This window comes from Suricata suricatta, chromosome 4 (assembly GCF_006229205.1).
Source record: "Suricata suricatta isolate VVHF042 chromosome 4, meerkat_22Aug2017_6uvM2_HiC, whole genome shotgun sequence".
NCBI lineage: Eukaryota > Metazoa > Chordata > Mammalia > Carnivora > Herpestidae > Suricata > Suricata suricatta.
In genome coordinates, this window is record NC_043703.1 from 87,682,520 (window position 1) to 87,703,144 (window position 20,625).

At 41.1% G+C, this 20,625-nt stretch overlaps 1 protein-coding gene across 1 annotated transcript in view; it reads left to right on the forward strand.

Annotated features, from left to right (window-relative positions):
* The window catches only part of AFF3 (AF4/FMR2 family member 3), a 525,761-nt gene extending 509,504 nt beyond the window's left edge, over positions 1-16,257 (forward strand). The window contains exons 20-24 of the mRNA XM_029938501.1: positions 3,794-3,865; positions 5,458-5,551; positions 8,300-8,349; positions 8,501-8,724; positions 11,365-16,257. Of these exons, the coding sequence (XP_029794361.1) occupies positions 3,794-3,865; positions 5,458-5,551; positions 8,300-8,349; positions 8,501-8,724; positions 11,365-11,486 (562 nt within the window). The 3' untranslated portion in view covers positions 11,487-16,257. The remainder of the gene's footprint in view (positions 1-3,793; positions 3,866-5,457; positions 5,552-8,299; positions 8,350-8,500; positions 8,725-11,364) is intronic.
* The last annotated feature ends 4,368 nt before the right edge of the window (positions 16,258-20,625 follow it).

The window sequence follows — 20,625 nt, forward strand, 5'->3', positions numbered from 1 at the left end:
TATCCCTAATCCTTGGAAGAGTTCCTGAACATAGTATGTGCTCAATAAATATTTGAGGAGTGAACAAATAAGCAAGTCACAGGGCCTATGGTGACCTCCAGTGTACATGGCCCCCTTTAAGGCATTCAAAGTTTACAAAACAAACCCAACAAACCCAAACAACAAGGAAGCCTGATGGCAGTCAAATACACCTGGAGGTGCTGATGTGCCACACCTGCCCTATGCCAGAGTTAGGGCTCTGGTATGTTTGCTGATGTAAGTATCATTGCATGAAGGAGAACAAAACCTATTTTCTAGATAATTCGGACTGAGTAAAATCTCTTGAGCTACTCGGAAACCTAAGACAAAAGAAATTTTTCTTATTTGCGTTAGAAAATAACATTAATTTACTACTTAACATATGCATGTTTCCTGCCAGGCTTGAGACTCTCCTGCCCCATTGAGAGCCAGTGGGGGCCGGGAGCACCGCCAAGGGGGGATCTCACAACTCTCCAGCTCAGGCTGTTGTCTGTCTCTGTAGGCAGGAGAATCCCTTTCTCCCCAAGGGATACCAAGTGACGGGAGACACTGGCAAGTAGAACCCTACACCACAAATCAAAGTGGCACCACAAAGCCTCTGAAAATTACATTGTAATTGTAACTATAGCCCAGAAATAGGCCAAGACCTGCCTGCTAAACCTAAACAGGGTGACTTCCTTTTAAAAGAAAAGATTTAGGGGTGCCTGGGTGGCTCAGTCAGTTAAGCGTCCGGCTTCTGCTCAGGTCTTGATAACACGATTTGTGGGTTTGAGTCCCGCATCAGGCTCTGTGCTGACAGCTAGCTCAGAGCCTGGAGACTGCTTCAAATTCTGTATCTCCCTCTCTCTGACCCTCCTCTGCTTGCGCTGTCTCTCAAAAATAAATAAGAATACTTTTTTTAAATAAAGGAAAAGATTTAAATAGGACCTTAGGTCTCCTAACTTAATAACCAAATGTCCAAGGTTCGATGGTGGAGATGTGCTGGTTCATAACCCTCTCAGGAGTTTTCCAGGTATAATCGGAAACCAGGGGTCTAGGGAGACAATGTGGAAAGAGGCAGGCCACTCCAGGTTGATAGGTGGCAGGTTTAATTAAAAAAAAGATTTACATATAAGGCTTGTCTTGAGTGGCCATAAAGTTAATGGATCCCTGTACCTGCCCACCAGTTCTTAAAGTGTATGTGGAGGCGTTAACTGAGTTCGCTCAAGTAAACTGTGATAGTGTTCTTAACGCAACAGTCTCAACGGCGTGTCCTAGGAGCAGCCTCTGGGAGCCGAAAAGGCTTTGGAACCCACATTTCAAGGACAAGGGAGGAGATGAGGAGCCTCTGATCATCCAGGTCCAGCTCACAGTTCAAGTTCCAGTCACGTCTCTTTGAAGACCTTCCCCAGCAAGACAAGAGAGGATATAATCAGTGAACTTGAGAACAGAAAATAGAATTTACCCAATCTAAGCAACAAAAAGAAAATAGACTGAAAAAAAATGTATACAGCCTCAAGCACAATGACAAAAGATCCAACATGTGTCTCATTGGAGTCTTGGGAGAGGAAGAGAGTGGGACTAAAAGAGTATTTGAAGAAGCAATGGCTGAAATTTGCCAAATTTGGCAAGAGACAAACCCACAGGTACAAGAAGCTGAGAAAAATCAAAGTAGGATAAACCCAAAGAAGTACATGCCAAGACACATCATAACTACATTTCTTTTTTCTCTTTTCCTTTTTTTTATTTATAGTTTATTGTCAAGTTGGTTTCCATATAACACCCAGTGCCCGTCCCCACAAGTGCCCTCCTCCATAACCATCACCCCCCTTCCTCTTTCCCCCTCCCTCTTCAGCCCTCAGTTTGTTTTCAGTATTCAAGAGTCTCTTATGATTTGCCTCCCTCCCTCTTTCTCACTCTTTCCCCCCGCTTCCCTTTCCCATGGTCTCTGTTAGGTTTCTCCTGTTAGACCTATGAGTGCAAACATATGGTATCTGTCCTTCTCTGCCTGACTTATTTGGCTTAGCATGACACCCTCGAGGTCCATCCACTTTGCTACTAATGGCCAGATTTCATTCTTTCTCATTGCCATGTAGTATTCCATTGTATATATAAACCACATCTTCTTGATCCATTCATCAGTTGATGGACATTTAGGCTCTTTCCATGATTTGGCTATTGTTGAACATAACTACATTTCTGAAAACTAAAAACAAAGAAAAAATCCTGAAGACAACCAGAGAGAATTGTAGGGAGCACCAGTTCATATGACAGCAGAATTCTCATCTGAAACCATGGAGGCCAGAAGGGAGGGACAAGACGTTTTTAAAGTACTGAAAGAAAAAAAACCATCAAGATGAATTTTAAGTGCAGGGAAACCATTATGCAGGGATGACTAGGAAATAAAAATATTCTCAGATAAGGAAAACTAAAAGTATTTATTTCTAACCTATAAAGATGGGCTAAAGGAAGTTCCTCAAACTAAAGGAGATGACAAATTAAGGAAAATTGGAGTGTCAGGAAGGAAGGAAGGAAGGACAGTGGGAGAACAGAAGTCTGGATACTTGCAATAAACTATCTGCTTCATGAGTTTTATAAATCATACTCAGTGATTTTTTAAAAATGTACCACCATCTGATACTCAATACAATGTTATTTAAAAGTGAATAAAGTAAAGGGACAGGAATGGAAATAAGGGTTTTATGCTCCACTCAAAGTGGAACATGTTAATACCCATGAATTGTGATAAGTCACATACGTATATTGTAAATACCCAGAGCAACCACTAGGAAAACTGTGCAGAGATATATTCAGAGAGACTACAAATCTGCATGTTGTAGACCTAGTATAATAACAGCATCACATCTTGAGCAATTTACAATGACCTTCATAAATACTATCCTTATAACAATGCTGTGTAATCAGCAGTATTCATCATATTTTATGAATAAGGAAATTGAGGCTTAAAGACATTCCTTTGACAAACTGAGGGCTAAAGGGGAAGGGGGAAAGAAGAGGGGGTGATAGTCATGGAGGAAAGCATTTGTGGGGAAAAGCAGTGAGTGTTCTATGGAAACCAACTTGACAATAAACTATAAATTTAAAAAAAAAGACATTTGTTTAAGTTCTCACAACTAATAAGAGGCTGAACCAAAATTTGAACCCAGGACTCTCTGGATTCACCTATGTGTTTGCTCTCTCAAAGAGTCTGCAAGTAACTTGGTATATTATTGGGAGAATGGAATGGCCATAATCCCCTTGGTTAGAGAAATAAATGGGATTAAGTAGAGTTCAAAAGAGCTACCTTTTTTTAGGACATTTACACAGTCATCAAAGTAAGAATTCCATAACAATGAAAAAGGGGTTAATCTAAGCATCCATCTGAGTACAAGGAGCGAACATTTTTCTGGAGGTTGGTTTGGAAGGATTGAACTTCACTCAGTCTTGTAGCCACTCAGCCATAAGTCAAAATTCGTAAAAATGGATGTGTCACTATATTCACAGATAATGCTGGAACTGGCATCACTCACTCTCCACCACTGGTAGCATTTGAACTTGTGTTGTTAAGGGGCAGAAAGTAGCTGGATAATCATGAAAGTCACTTTGTTCTAGTCATCACAGTAGTGTAATGCTTAGGGAAAATGGGGCAGCGTCAGCTAGCTTTACAGAAAGAATTAACAAGTACTATGAAAAACTAAGTTTTGGGGCAAAGAGAACTTCCATCGTAGAAGACGTTCTGTTGTTAACAAGAAAGCTTTCTTTTTCCTTTGGTTTTTCATTTCTTTTTTTCCCCTAGGTACGCTATGAGACTAAAAACCCATTCAGGCCCCAATGCCACACCAGAGGACAAACAACTGGCCGCATTATGGTAAGTGCATGATACTAACTTAAAATAGCCTCCACAGCCATGTGTATCTTCATTGGCAAACGAAGTGCTGAAATGTATATGTTTTTCTAGTACCTTCTAACATGCAAAAACCAGTGCAGTTCTGATGGTGGCTAGGGTGGGCCCACACAATTTCTTGCTACGCTACCAAGTGTGCCATGAATTCACAGTGATCGAGATGCAACAGGTCTGTTACACAGGCTAATTTTTTCTGTGTATGTGTGTGTACGTGAATGCATGCTCAGCTTTAAAGTCAGGTAGGTCTGTGTTTTAATAATTTGCCAAATGTCATTTCTCTTGTGTTTGACACTTTAGACACGATCAAAATAATCCATTTGTCCATTTACATGTGGGATTATTATGACTGAATCAAGGTGGTGCCCCAAAGTCCTCAACACATCAAAGAAGCAGCTCATTACACTGTAATAACAGAAGTATTTCTTTTAAACTGTTCACTAACATGTAATAGATTTTTTTCTGTATCTGTCGGGACGACAATGATAATGATTATGTGGATATAATAATAATAATTTTCCCCATTATATCTCCTTGGGACACCTCACCCCATTCTCCCAATCATAGAACACCTGTCTTGGTTCCTCCTCTATAGGGATCCAACAATTTTTGCTCTCCAGTGGTTCTTATTCTACTCGAGAACCTGATCTGCAAGTCAGAGAATCGAGTCTCAAAAAAAATAACAGCAGCATTCACAAAAGAGAGGGTCTCAGGTAGTTTTGCATTATCACACCATCTGCAATTTGATGTGCTCAGAAGACACTAGTAAGTTGTACTTGGTATGTTTGCATTCTAGCACATCAGCACCAGATCTGAGTTAGCAAATAATTGGGGGAAAAGCACCAAGGAAAAGAGGAGGGTATGTCTCAGGAAATGCTTTTTCTGCTCTTTTCAAACATAAAGTTCCATTATTAGGATTAATAAATTAATTATGATTAGTAACTAATATTATAGAAGATAGAATACCAATATGTAAATAACAAATGTAAAATGATAAAATAATGATACTCTCAGCATTGAGTTTTTACTGTTTATAAAATACTCATATATATTAATTTGAACTACTTACACAGTCCAGTAAGTAGTTTAAAAGTGGAGGGAATAAAAACAGGCACAAGAGCTATTCTTTCAGTAAAGAAGTCCAGGGCACCAGAGAAATCAGGGTAAGGGGGCTCTGCCCTGAAGTCCCCCAGTGAGTTTCCCAGGGACTGGGAAAGCCCCGTGCAGGTGCTCCCACACGCCTCCCATGGAGAGACACTGTCCTCTAGCGGTGGCAGAAGAAAATGGCCAGCCCTTCGCCCCAACAAAGATGCAATAAAGGTATGATATAGTGGTAGATATGTTTATGGAGTGATTCCTTGAAATTTCGAATTCTATCTTTTGAACTAAAGGAAGGTCAGATACTTTTCAGACATAAATGTAAGTTTAAAAATATTTAATATATATAAATATGATATAAATACTGAGTGCCTTAGAAAAACAAGAGATTTTTTTCTTCGTCCGGTTGGCAAAGGACACACTCATGCTTTCAGGGCCCCTTTCTCTTTTCTCTGCTGCAGTTACCGATGCCTGGCTCTCCTGTACTGGCGGATGTTTCGACTCAAAAGGGACCACGCTGTGAAGTATTCAAAAGCACTTATCGACTATTTCAAGGTATTATCTGGCTAAGAGGCAACATTATTGCTTAGATCCAGTGGTCTCCCTGTCATGGACATTTTCGAAGCCTGGTAGAATCCATGGCTTTGAGATTAATACAGGAAGCCTCTGATGTCAACAGTAACCCCCTTTATGACATGCTCATGGTGTGCAAGGCTCAAAGAATGGCCTTGAAGGTCCAGCTAATTTATCTCCCTGCCTGGTGTCCAAGTATTTGTATGGCCTCAAGAGAAAGAAAATCAGTGTCCTAGGAAATTCCTCTTTATAGCTAAAAAATTCCTCATGTTCATTTAGAGCTTCTTCCTCTTAGAAGTAACTACTTAGAACTTTCTCACAGCTCTCTCCAGTAGCTAATTTAACTTTTAATAAAGGTGTTGTTTTAAATGGTAAGAACTGGCTTGTTAGAACTCAGAGGCACCAGGACAGTAGCAGTGGGTAAATATAAGGGTAGGACTGGACAAGCTAAGTGAAATAAGTCAGGCAGAGAAGGACCGATACCATATGTTGTCACTCATAGGTCTAGCAGGAGAAACCTAATAGGAGACCATGGTAAGGGGAAAGGAAGGGGGGAAGAGTCGGGGAGAGGGAGTGAGGCAAATCATGAGATGGCTGAGGAAGGAGGGGGGAATTGGAAGGCGGGCGATGTTTGTGGAGGGGGCCACTTGTGGGGAAGAGTACTGGGTGTTATATAGAAACCAACTTGGTAATAAACTATATAAATTTAAAAAAAAGGTAGGACTGGAAAACATGCTAACTTTACCTATCTTAGGAAATGAAATCATTTTCTTTGGAAGAGCAAAAAAGAGAACCTTCTCTGATGTACTTGTGAAGTGGACATGAAGTTATAATTCATTGTCCATTTGTCTATAGAAACAAGAAATTATAGCATGTCCACCTCCACCAACCCCATGTCAGATACACACCATCATTTTAGATCCTGTAACCCCCAACTTCACTTCTTAGAGATCAGCTCAGATGACCAGGCTATTTTGAAGGTTCTGTGGGCGCTGGCCAGCACGCTGCCTCCTTCCTGGTCACGTGTGTAAAGTAACCAGGTGCTAACGCAAGGAGATAATGGTTTTGATGCGTTGACACTCTGTGTCATAATGACAAGAGCAGACACTAAGCCTATTCCTTTACTTTGAGAGCCTAAGGTCAAGAGAAGTACTTTCCAGAAAGTCAGAATCTAAGAGCTAATACTGAAAAATATTATTACAGTAAAAAAAATGCTTAAATAAAAAAGGAACCTGAACTTTGTAAGCCACAGAGGTTACAACAGAACTTTTAAGGAATACAAGAAATTCTTAGTCTGTGTATGCCAACTGAAAATGTACAGAATGGACAAAGAACACCACTTAAACATCAGAGATGTTCCCTTCCAGGGGTTATTGGTAGCTATCCTTAATTAAGGGCCATTTAAGTGTAAAGTTCTGAGATTGTGAAAGTGCCTGGGGGGCTCGGTTGGTTGAGCATCAGACTTTGGTTCAGGTCCTGATCTCACAGCTTGTGGGTTCAAGACCGCATCAGGCTTTGTGCTGACAGCCTGCTTTGGATTCTCTGTCTCCCACTCTATCCACCCCTCCCCTGGCTATGCGCTCTCTCTCTCTCTCTCAAAAATAAAACAAGATTTTTAAATTCAGAGATTATGAAACTTCAGGTGGCAATGATAATTTGTCCACAAACAATGTGTTTCTTTTAATACAGATCTGCCTGTGAAAAAAGGACTTGATTCCCACTCATGCTTTTAGTCACAGGGCTTACTGGTAGTGGAGGAGGCATGAAGGCAATAGCAGAATTGCCACCTGTAAGACCATTTCTTACCATTCTGGTAATACCTCCACTAAAAACTAAGAATCACTCGCCACTTCATAAGGTCCTTTTTAACCAAAAGAAACACCTTGTCTCTGTGGAGCCAGACAGAGGCTGTTTTCTTCTCTCTGGAAGGCAAAATTCACATCAGTATCATAAAGACCATTTTTTTCCTTAATAGTCCCATAGACTTACATCCAAGAATGCATTATCAGGCTCTCAGAGAGGAAATCTGTCTGTACATTTAGCAGCTTTCTTGCCAAAGGCAAAGCTTCTCTTCACAGCCTGACACAAACAACTGGCTCGGGTAACATAACATCCTAAATCAAAATATTCAGAGAAGTCAGTTTTTGAATACTCTGTTAAGGACATATATTTTAATCTGTTCTTTTAGAAAACTTCAACAGCAATTTCCTTTAAGAGAAATACTTCTAAGCTTCACTAGTCAAAACAATAGAATCTGATGTGTTATATATTTGCAGACATTAAATGTATGGCAATGGTTTCTGCAGATATGCCCAACATTTAAATATAAGGTGTTCCCCATGGGGGGGTGGGGGAGGTGTGTGTCGTCCTGCTCTTTTTTCCATTTCAGAAAAATTAAGCTAATTGAAAAAAACTTAGACTGGTTTAGGACTCAGCAGACCCTCAGGATTATGATTTGGTGCATGAAAACCCAGCCTGCGGGGTGAGCTAGCTCTTCACTGTAGCCTGCTGTGGACGCCTGTGGGCCATACAGCTGCCCCTCCACCAGCTTCCAGAAGAGAAACCAGTAGCTTAGTGATTGTAACTTCCCAGATCCAATTTCTGTGAATCTTCATTTTATCTGCAGTGTCTGCCATTACTTCTCTCAGTGGTCACCTGAGAACACGTTATTGTCAGCTGTTTAAACTTAAACAGATGGTACTCACTGTCAACGTTTTTCTTTTCCTGCAGAATTCATCTAAAGCTGCCCAAGCCCCATCTCCATGGGGAGCCAGTGGAAAGTAAGTTCATTTCTCCAAGGTAAAGGTGATAAATGAGGCACTGCATGATGCTGGGCCATGTGCTACTCTGCTTACAGAACCCTGGGGGCTCTTCTACCCCACCTGGTACCAGCCCCCCTACTCTTGTTTTTTCTATGCTCTCCCCTTCCAGGAGCACTGGAACCCCATCCCCCATGTCTCCCAACCCCTCCCCTACCAGCTCCGTGGGATCTCAGGGGAGCCTCTCCAATGCCAACACCCTGTCCCCTTCGACCATCGTCAGCATCCCACAGCGCATCCACCAGATGGCAGCCAACCACGTCAGCATCACCAACAGCATTCTCCATAGCTATGACTACTGGGAGATGGCTGACAACCTGGCCAAGGAAAACAGAGGTGTGTGGGCCTCTAGGGAGCGTGTGTGTGGTCCCACCACAACTCAGGGAGCCAGCCTGACCCAGACCACCGTTGAGCAAGTTTTCATCATTTACCAGAGGAGACATTGTAGAAGCTGTGCAGAACATTTCCTGACCTCCCGCCATCACTCAGGGTTCCCGTCCCTTGACCTACTTAATCTTGACTATAGGAGATTAGAGATGGAGGTGAACATAGAAATGGGGTAGATACAGATACATATATATAGACGTATGCTCTTCCTTGAGACGATGAGTTCCAGGAAGGTAGGGGCAGCGTTCTATTCAGCTTAGTGTTCCCAAGACCCGCACAGAACTTAGAACTTAGGGATCCAAAACATTTAATTATTAATTAATAAGGATGAATGTTCCTGGCTACCTAAGTGATAGCTACTTACCACTGAAAAGAAAGTGTTTTATAGGCAGCAGTTAACTACTACTTCTCTTTAAGTAAGGTTTGTTTTCACAGATTATAAAACAAATGCATGTCTACTGTGGTTGAATTTGTAAAGTGTGGGAAACTACAGGGAAACACATTTTTTAATTATCAGTAATCTTATTACCTAGAAATAATTACTGTTAGCATTCTACCGAAGTTTCTTCTAGTCTTCTCCAAACATGCACTTTTCTTTCCAAAACAAGAATATAGTCCATATGGTTTTATTTCCTGTTTCCATTTAACATTATATGAGGCATTTTCCCATGCCACTGACTAGTTCAAAAACATCTTTTCTGATGTCCTGAAGACTGTCGTAATTGTGGTTAGACAGTCATAAAGTATCATGATTTCCCAAAACCATTCCCTTCTTGCTGGACATTAAACCACTTCCAGTTTTTGTTCTACTATTACAAATAATGTTATGACAAATATCCTCATATAAATCATTGTCAATATTCTGATTATTTTCATAGGAGGGAGAATCTGGGGGTCAACAGGCATAGATTCTTTTAAGATATATATTGTTCTATATCTTGATATATATTGTTAACTTTTTTCCCAGAAGATTATACCAATTTACTACTCTCCCTCCCCCAGTAGGAAAGCACAAATCTGAGCTCACTTGCAAGCCATTAAGTGCGAATTCTGTTCCCACGGTAGCATGAGCTTCTGAGGACCAGACCAGGATGTTCACAGTGAGATGAGAATTAATGGCACAGATAAGCACATGGGTCCTGGGTACATGAAGTTGATAATAAACCAGATAGTACATAACATGCATCCCAGAGGTGGCACACCCTGAAAATCTAGTGGGAATGTCAGAGATGTCAGTGCCCGGGAACTGAGGCCACCAGGAGAGGCCTGCGAGAGGAATTGACGTGGAATAGGGTTTGGAAAAGCAAATAGTCATTGTGTGGCTAAGATGGAATGGGGTGGGCATTCCTGGTGGACAAAACAGAAGGGATAGGATGTATAAAAATTGACATGGTCAATTTGGGAGACCCTGAGCAGGCCACTCTCCAGACGGCATTGCCAGTTGCCTACTGGATGTCTCCTACCAGAGGGCGCCATGCTCCAGGTCCAGTGTAAAGTCGGCATAGTTTCCTGGACCTGCCCCTCCTCCCCTGTTCTGCTCCTGGATTCCTGCCTTGGCTTCCCTCCCCACCACTTAGGAGTCTTCTCTAACCTATCCCTTGCCTTCTCCGGCGGGACATCATTCAGCGTGTATATGAGCACCTTTGAAAAACTTCTCTCAGATACTCACTTTCAAGGACTGTGGTTCAGTGATCAGTTATGACAGCATAACATCTGTATGAATTTGTCTTTCTGAGCCACTATCCACCATCCTGTGATCTCTGAGAGAGCGGAGCCTGCACCGTATTCATCTTGTGTACCCTCCACCTTTACCCCCCTACACCTAGCACAGTGCCCTGGCACATGATAAATGTTTAACAAAGGCAGAGACCTAGAGAATGTCCCAGGACTAGAAGGTGACCTCAGTAGGGATTTTTCAGAACCCATGTCTGATTTGCCCCCAGGGCCCTGGAACCTTCTGGCTTGGACTCACTGCAGGGGTTCAGCTCACGCCTCAGATGAGTACAGTGTACAGGCGTGTGGGGAGGAAGAGCCACAGCCCACATCTAGTGCAGGACGAATTCGTGCACAAGGACGATGCGATCTGAGGAAGTAAATTTCCTTTGCAATTTGACTGAGTAAATGTTACTCATTTAAATGAGAAATAAGATAAAAATAGAGAGGGAGGCAAACCATAAGAAACTCTTGAATACAGAGAACAAACTGAAGGTTGCTGGAGAGGAGGTGGGGGGATGGGCATTAAGGAGGGCACTTGTTGGATGAGCACAGGGTGTTATTTGTAAGTGATGAATCCCTAAATTCTACTCCTGAAATCATTGTTATACTATCTGTTAACTAATTTGGATTTAAATAAAATTTAAAAATTAGAAAATAAATAAATAAGAAATGGCCAATAGAATTGATTGGATATAGGATGAGTTCTCTACCTTTGGGTTTAATTTGTTCAGTGAAATGCTAAAGTTGCGTGCTGGAACAGAGGGCGTGATTTATATAAAGACTATGAATGGAATTTTTTCTTAAGTCACTCTCATCTCTCAGGGAGGCACACTCAGGATGTGTGTCACTCAAACGACTCTCTCTGCCCCCTAGAATTCTTCAACGACCTGGATTTGCTCATGGGGCCTGTGACCCTGCACAGCAGCATGGAGCACCTGGTCCAGTACTCCCAGCAGGGCCTGCACTGGCTGCGGAACAGCACCCACCTGGCATAGGGGCCTTGCCCCTGAGCTGGATTGCGCTCTCATCTCCATGGACGGCTCAATGTTTCTGGACACTGTGCTACTGAAATCCCCAGCCACAGCATTTATCAAACCGCGGTGAATATTTTCTCAGCATCGAACAATGGTCTTTTCCCAGGGCATGTGTGTTTGTATGTGTGGGTGTTAAAGAAGTTGCCTGTGTATGTGTGTAAGATATACAGCTCTTTAAAACACATTTTTTGTCTAGTTTCCATAATCCCAAGCTAGACAAAGTGATCAGAGGTTTCTGATTAGAGACTATACACTTACACACACGCACGCATGCACAAAGTCTCTCTCTCTCTCTCTCTCACACACACACACACACACACACACACACACACACACACACACTTTCTATTTCAAAGCTAAACCATGACTTCTTAGAACATTCAACCAAAATCTCATGGGTTAGTTAACCAGGTGCAATACAGCACACCAAAAGCTTGACTGCCAGTTATGATGAACCTAGTTCCTTTACTGTTGATTACTTTCAGTATTAATATACTATCCCCCAATTAATTTTTGATTGTGTGTATTAATGGGTAATTGAATAACAAAAAGAAGTCAGTTATTTTTGTGCTGGACGTTTACTAGATTGCATGTTACCAAATACCTTGCCTTTTGTCTAATACCTACCCTTCCATCCAACTATAAGCAAATGAATCAAATCCCACAGGCCTTCCCTTCCCTGCTCCAAAAATCATATGAAAATGGCACTGGGATTTGGTGAAAACTCAGTGTCGATGAAACTTGACCAACAAGAACAGACAGCCAAGCTTGGAGCTCGGCTGGGAATCGGAACGGTCCGCACGTGGAGCAGGAAGTCTGCCCGGCCCACGTGTGTCTTCTTCCTGCCACTGTGACACAGCAGCCATAGAGCCACATGGCACTTGTCAGCCAATATGTTTCAAGTCTTTTCTTTCCATGATAGCTTTTCTGCAAATTTTCTTGGCCAAATTAGGACATTACCTAGAATGTCTCTTCACTAGGAGTCTGTTTCTGCTGCTTATCAGGCTGAGAATTATTTGCTATCATGAGACTGTCCGACCCTCTCACTCTTTGTGCAGAATGCAGGCCTCTGATAGCATTTTGATTTGGGGGATATGTTTCAGGCTTTGATTTGCAAGCTGCTTACTGTGCAGGGTGAGTTATTTTTGTAATGATCACAACCCTGTTCGGGGTAGCAACAACCAGAACATCATGTTTGCATCCTGTATGTCTGGTATGTTTACGTCTTGCCCTTAATTCTTTTCTTTTAAACTAAGTTTACATTTTAGTTTTTTGACATCTTGTTTACAGTTTTTGTCTGAAACTTATTTCTTTTATAGTCTCTTGTCATGCCCTAGATTTAGTCTTCTTGTTAAATATATTTGGATATAAAAATATTGATATAAAGAAAAACTTCTGCAAAACAGAATATACCTTGCCATGTCCTTATAAGCAAAAGTAATGTCATTCAAGCCTCTCACTTGACAGAATTGCACCAGGATGGTCTGAGAAAGAGACAGGTGATATGGTACGTGGAACGCTCCATTTTCCAAGGCGATGCTGACACAAAACAGTTATAGTAGATTGTGATATGTGCTTTCCTTGACGCTCCTACTGCTTTGGTTGTGATGTTAACATGTTGTCACCTGATCTGTAGATGGGAAATAAGACTGCTGTCATTCTAAGCACTGATTCAAAACTGTACAAATGATTGAACAACTTTGGTGATTTGAAATTAATTTAAAGTGAAGGGTCCAAAGTGAAATGAAGCCAGTGAAGGGTTTGTGAAATTTACATTTGGGTTTGGCCCTGAAATGTTATCAGTATTTCTGTTTTACATTTATCCAACTGAGGGGTCCTCACATCCCTTTCACTAGCTGTTGGCAGAGTTTCTGATCCCATCCTATGTTGGAAATTTGGGTCTAACTTGGGAAATTTTGGATTTTTTTTTGAAGGATTAAAGCTTAGTTCTACCTATTACTCTTGCTGAATCTTGATGAAATGTTGAACCCCTCAAAGGGATGAACCTCCAGGTCCCCCGTGCCTCCCTGGGGTGCTCTCTGGCCCTGCCCGCCCTTAAAGCGGCCACCCTCATAGCAGCCCCTGGCTGATTGTGCCCGCAGCATTTTATCAGCACTTAGGTGGCCCATGTTTCGCAAAAAAAGACTTGGAACTGGTCATCTTGGAGATGGTCAAAGCATGCAAGTCCTCTCCCTGTCTTTGATCTCATCAATTGACCATGTGAGGGCAGCAGTTTTTGTTGGCTTTGGCATAGATGATTTTGGTAAGGAACCACCTTCTGATTGTTGTTTGTGAAAGTCATTCATGACTTCCTTTTATTTAGCTCTGTTCAAAGTAGAAATGCCTTTCTTGTGTTTTTGGATTATAAAACTAATACATGCTCATTGTAAAGATTCAGAAAATAAAGCAACGTAGGAAGTAGAAGGTAGCAAGTCCCATCCCCGAAAGGAAACCACTGCTCAGTCTCGTGTATATTCTTCCACAGATGCTCCCATTTAAACATACTATCATTTTTTTTCCCTTTGAAGACATATTATTTCCTCAGAAGTTCAACATAAGTTCAACTGACCTTATCCTTCCATGACCTGAGTGGATACCTTCCTTTATCACAATGTTAGACTTATCTTTGAAAGTAACCCAAATAGATTCCTGATCAAAATTTGGGATTTGTTACTACTCTCTACAGAGATCAGACTTATGTGCAGGATTGTGCCTGGAAAGTGAGGTTTGATTAAAACAGATATTTCTGGAAGCTTGCAAATTGCAGACGGAAACTCGGACCCCCTATCTAAAGAAGAATGTACTGGAAAAATAATCTGAAGAGTTGACAAATTGTGTACTAGATTGAACACATGGAATGCAATGCAATGAGATTTTCTGCACTAAAACTTATCCTAGTATGTAAAACAATGATGTGTGTATTATATAACAGTGATGTGTACATTTCTGACATCCCATACATGATATACACAGTTTGTATAAATGCATACGTTTAAAAATATATATGTACAATACAGCTAACATAAAACTGTAGTATGCCTGAAGGATATTACTAGTGCCTAACATTGAGTACAAGCTGCTGCGTGTTCACATCACCTTGGAAGTGCAGTAATTGTTAAAACTTAATCAGTGCAGCCAACATTATTTATGAATCACATCTTTGAAACTGTGCAGTAGTATATACATATATATTTTTAAATAACATTTTTCACAGTTTTCCAGAGTTACTGTTGAAACCTGTATCACCAAAAACAAAAAACGAAAAAAAAGCAAGATTTTTTTAATGATGTAGACACTCTTCAGACCCAGTAATCTGTGTGTGATTTCCTCTTTGTAGAAACCCAAGAGACTTTAGCAGTCACCAGCCTTAATGCATGTACAGGATATTATTGTGACTTAATTTATCTGCAGTTTTTAATCCATGTGAAATTGGAATTTATAAACTGACTTGGATTAAATATGTCTGCCTTTCTAAGGTTGCAAATGTTACATTAAATGACTTATGTTGTAAACGAGAGAAACCGAGTTGTATGTAAAAAAAAAAATGTCCACCAATATCTGTGAATATTTTTACAAGGAAACTTCTGAATCAAAATACGTTCAAATAAGAATTCTGGTTCCCACTTCATAATGTCTTCAGAAGTAACCTTGTTATTTCATGAATCTTTTAAATGTAGTTTCCATAGATTTTCATTACTATAGGCCTGACATTTTTCACAGTCAAGGCAGAAGCACGTTCTCCTGCATTATAACTACAGTTTACAGCTTGTCTTTCCCATTTCCCAGTACATATATGCACACACACGTGCAGAAGAATACCCCCCAGTGTCCCAGAAAATGCTGAACAGGAAGCATGAGGAGTCCATATTGATGACTGTGTTGATGCCCATCTACCCAGTAGTCCTGGGATACTGTTTTACCTAATATTCCTTAAAGACACAAGTTAATTCCCAAACTTATATGTACCAGATTTTTTCAACTCAAACCAACAAGGTGGAATAATATGTTTGCAATAATTGGTTAAATAAAATAAGAGAATTTTGAACTAACAAAGATGGAAATATTAAAACAGTGGCTTGCCATTATATATCCCTCTGTGTGGGAGGGTTTTTTCTTAACCTTATTTTTACTCTTCTCTCAAAACTTTTTTGATCCATTCCTTCCCAAAGAAGCAGAAACAGCAACAAAAACCGAACAGGTATTTCACCTTACCCAGCCCATACCCTTAGATTCAAACTGTCTTCTCACGCAGGAGGACCCTAGCCCCAGGCTGCCATGTAGATCCTCATCCCAGAGATGGCCAGGACAAGAGACTGGCTTTGTTTGCTCCAGGGACCTTGATACTGTTGTCAGAAGTGGTTTGGGCCAAGAAACACTCAACAGTCTTTCAAGAACTGCCTTTCTCTTACACAGTTTGCCTGCTATTGAAGTCTATTCTAATCAAAATCATATTTTTAAGAAGTAACACGTTTTCAATGAAACGTGGATCAACTGGAGTCTTGAAAGACATTTTTTAATGAAAGAAAGAAAACCTGATAACATAAACTGCATTTCCAACAATTTATCAAACACAATTTTCATTATTACAACTTCCTAACAAATAGCACAAGAAATGTTCAGACTTGAGATCTGTGTTCCCTTTGTTCAAACTGAATATCCTGTATAGATCATCAGAGGGGTCAATTTGTTTGTGTGGCATGAGGGAAATTATAAAACTCTGTTCTCAAACTAATTACATCTGACCACAGTTTTGGTTTTTATTATTTAATTGGCATTCTGAGGCAGCAGGGGATAATTTGGGGCTGGCTCCAACGGGACTCAGCGTCACAACTCTTACTCACAGTAATGGGAATCAGGGGATTAAGCCCGTATGTGTTGCTTTGAAAATCCACCTCTTAAGAGCCAGTTTTAAACACATTGATCTAAGGGATGAATTCAATGTATTAACTGCAAGTCAACACAACAATCAACACTTGTCTGTAAGCATCAGGAAGGAATGATGAGACCTGGAAAGTTGAATTGAGGACTTGTTTTCTACTCATTTCTGACATAGGAAAAGCTCGTCAGAAAATATTTATATCCAAAGATGATGTCAAATAGTACCAGTGTTGAGGATTTTCAAACAGTGCTGCTTGGTTAGCAGAATAACTACAATATTCTGGTTCCTGTAGTGTTCTTCAACCCTTTTTCAGTTCCCCATAAAACAAAACTCACTTTTTCCCCAGGTTTTATCACCTCTTGATTTCTAGATGTCCAGATGAGCAAAGAGAAAATACTTAATGCTGAGGAATATGCACTACTTGGCTGAACAGCATTCTACTCACAGTAGCCAAAGGTATATGACTTATTAAAGGATCATCTTTGAGTCTCCTCTGTTACCCCCATCCTACAAAATGGGAGTTCACAGAGCCTCAAGTATGGCCATGTAGTTGAGATGTCAAAAATTCTAAGCATATTCCAGAGGACGGGGGACCAGCCCACGTACCCCCAGTTGAACGGTCCCTGAGTCGGTGGTTGGTGTCGGTGAACTATCTATAGGAAAGAAAGATGACAGACAACGTGAATGGTGGTAAAGCCACACTTTACTAAGAAAGTCAGTGTCTTTTATGCCATAGGGGATTACACATTTTTTTTCTTTAATGATTACATAGTTTATGGTCCTTGAAAAAGTGAAAACATGCTCTGGGAAGGATCATTTTTTATCACAGAAGGGAGAACAGCCATGAGAACAGAAGTGAAAAAACAGGAATGAGGGAGTCTGTCTCTCGAAGAATCTTCTTTTCTTCAAGGCCCTTTAGCAGCTATGTCTGGGCAAGATGCTTATCATTCAAGGGGTTAATTTTAGACAGAGGACTGTGTTTGCCCCAACAGCAGGCAATGAGCTGGGAACAGAAATAAGGGAATGCAGGTGCCACTAACTGACCCAAGTTGATTCAAAACTTAAAGCTATATGCCTTCATTGCTTTTGCAAAGCAATGAGAAAAATCATAGACAGGTTAAATAGGAGCCACATATGCAGCCCAGGAGGCCAAATGTCGCTTCACAGACTTTCGACTTGTTCCACAACTTCCCAAATTTTTCTCCTGCGCCCTGGAGGCATAGCCATCAATGGTCACTCTTCGGGAGGGTTTTTGACCTGCTGGGCCCCAACAGCATATGAATACTAGTCTTTGGTGCCAGGCGCTGTCATGGCATCGCCAGCTATCTCTGGACCTATTCGCGTGGCGAAATATCAATACTAGCCCTTCCCTTTGAGTAACTTGCAATCTGATTATAAAGCCCCTGAAGTTCCTACGGCTGGCAGCCTAACCCAAAAATGTCCTACCCTTTGAGCTAGATTGATTTTTTTTGTTCCTTTGGGGGGTTTTCCCTTCTAAGTTCTATAAGTCATGTTTAGTACCTTGACTTTTTAGAGGAACAGTTATTAGAGACACAGTGGACGCTTTCAGAAAACAAGGATTCAATGTTGGAACTCAGCAATGTTCGATGAGCAGTCAGGAAAAATACCCAGACACCCCCCTCCTTCACCTGCTGCGCACCTGATATTTGAACAAAGCTCCCCTGTATACTTCAGTTTCCTCTATATGAAGTGTAACTCACAACGCCCACGACCTCAGAGTGTGAGGATCAACAGATCTGGGCAAGCATGTTGAGATGCCCAGCTGTCACACTCAGCAATAGTTACGCATTATTGTCAGAACAGAGGCAACAGAAATATACTGTATCAACCAGCACCAAGATATAAAAGTGTGTGATGAAGGGCGTGGGATTCTGTCCCAGCCCTGACTAGATTCCAGAGGACCGAGAAGATGGCAGTGGGATAACCACAGACTCCTTCATAAGACTCTTCAGCCTTTGTCGTTATCGCTTGGAGTCCATCGTGTCTGTCAGCAGAGCTCTAACACCAATGACGGGTGGGGGGGGTCTGTCCGTGCCAAGAACAGCAGGGCTTCCAAGTACCCCACTTGGTGGTGCAATTGCCCCTCCCCTTTCTCATCCAGCCCCCGCCTTAAGAAATTAAGGGGTATCCAGATGGAAAGGGGAAGAAGGAACATTGGGTCCAAGCTTCCAGTGTGTGCCATCTTCCGTGAGAAAATAACTTACTTATTGAACACCATGTTTCAGAATCTTCGTAGAGCCAGAAAACATAGCACAGTCTCATTTTCCATGCTCTCATGGTGTTTCTTTGAGTGCCAGGAGGCTGAGTTCCCTACATGTGTATCTTATGCCTCTTTGTCTGTCTGTCTGTCTGTCTGTCTGTCTGGTTGGAGCCAGGAGGTAGGAGATAAGCTTCTCTGGGAGGTTTATTCCTGAGTAAGGAGATCTGTCATAAGGGACTTGGGTGTGTCATGAGCTTCAGGAAAGAGGAAACCTCTCTTGAGAGAAGGTAGATATTTTCTCCAGTGAGTTAGATTGCCTCAACATAATCACTTAATTGTAGTCTAAATTTTAGTCAGTGTATCAGGAGAGGGAAAAATCAACGTGAGAATTTAGTGATTTTTGTGATGCCCAACTAGAGACTGTACATTCTCGCCCCAAACAGTGAAACAAAAACTGGAAATCTGACTAATACTCTGAATGTTTCATACCACCACGGTTAAGGCCCTAAATGTTGGATGGAAGTTTTTAGCTTTTATCTAATATTTATATTATTTAGACACAGGGCTTCCTTGGGTCCCTAAATCAGAGCTTTGATGTAACCAAAATAATCATGAAACACCCATTCAAAGGTGCTTTTTTTTTCAACCCCACTGAAAATTCCTAGCCTTTCTCCAGTACAAAAGACCAGTCGCTGAAGGTCTTGCAAGATCCACCCTCATTTAAGCCCAAATTGATACTAACACTCTTTCCACAAAAGCACAACGCTTTTTCCAGTGTGAATTCTGAGTATTTAGGTAAAAAAAAAAATCTAGAATGGCAACATGGGGTTTATTAGCATTAGGAGGTGTCGATGCACTAGCTAGACATGTAGATACTATACTGCCTTCTCTCGGGCAGGATGTTATGGAAAAACACTCCTGCTACAGCATCATAAATAGCAGCTTACTCTATGGTTCCGTGGAATCAAGTTGAAACTCATTCCCATGTAAGTTTGCCTCAATCAGAGCAAGAATTTCAAATTCCACCATTTTATCCTATATCATCTTAGATGTTTATTCATGGAGCTGGCAACGCTAACTCAATATTATTCCTATATAGCGTGTCACATCAAACACCATTTCAAATTCTGCATCTCGGTCTTGGGAGAGCTGTCAGCTACTTGGAAACCTGCATATGTCCCATGAGATTTTTCCACTGATCCAATTTTAGCAACCACAAAACCAGATTACAGGACCTTCATCTTCTCCTCTTACAGGAATTGGTCTTACAGCTGTTTCCAGAATTGAAGAGGATTTTAAGTAGAACAATTTTGTACAATAATTTATGCTGTAAAAATGAACCCATTGTAGCATTGATTAAAGTGCTGTATTTATAAGGTCAAATACTATTTTTGTCTGTGTCTAGTTATTTAATATTAAAATAGCTGAAGTTCATTTTTTTATGTGATATTTATTTGGGACTTCTTGGTGGAGCATCTGAATATGGTTATGGAGGAAGTCCAGAGTCTTTGTTGATAGTCACTATTTTAATCCAGGCAGTTGTGATGGTCTATTCAGCACCAACATTACAAACACTATTACTGATGAAACCACATGCTCTTGTCCGTGTCTTTAAGTATGGGATAAAAAAAACTACCCCAAGCAATTAATAAAGACCATTGGCTTTGGTAAGGCTTACTTCCTCCAGCTTTTTTTCTCAAAACTCATTCACACTTTTTCCAAGGAAATTCCAGTGCATCCTCACAAAGTTCCAGCAGATCTCTTACTCCTAGAGAGGGCTCTCATCTCCCAGGCTGCTTCTAGATGTCTACATACCCGAAGCCTAAAGTGCTTCACTTTGGGGGTTGCTCATGTCTGCGTAAGGAAGTGCAAATATTAAATCCCCTTTCTATGTCTCTCTCTCTCATATAAGAAAAAAGTTGCAGGGCGCTTGCCTGGCTCAGTCATTTAAGCATCCTACTCTTGACTTTGGCTTAGGTCATTATCTTGTGGTTCATAGG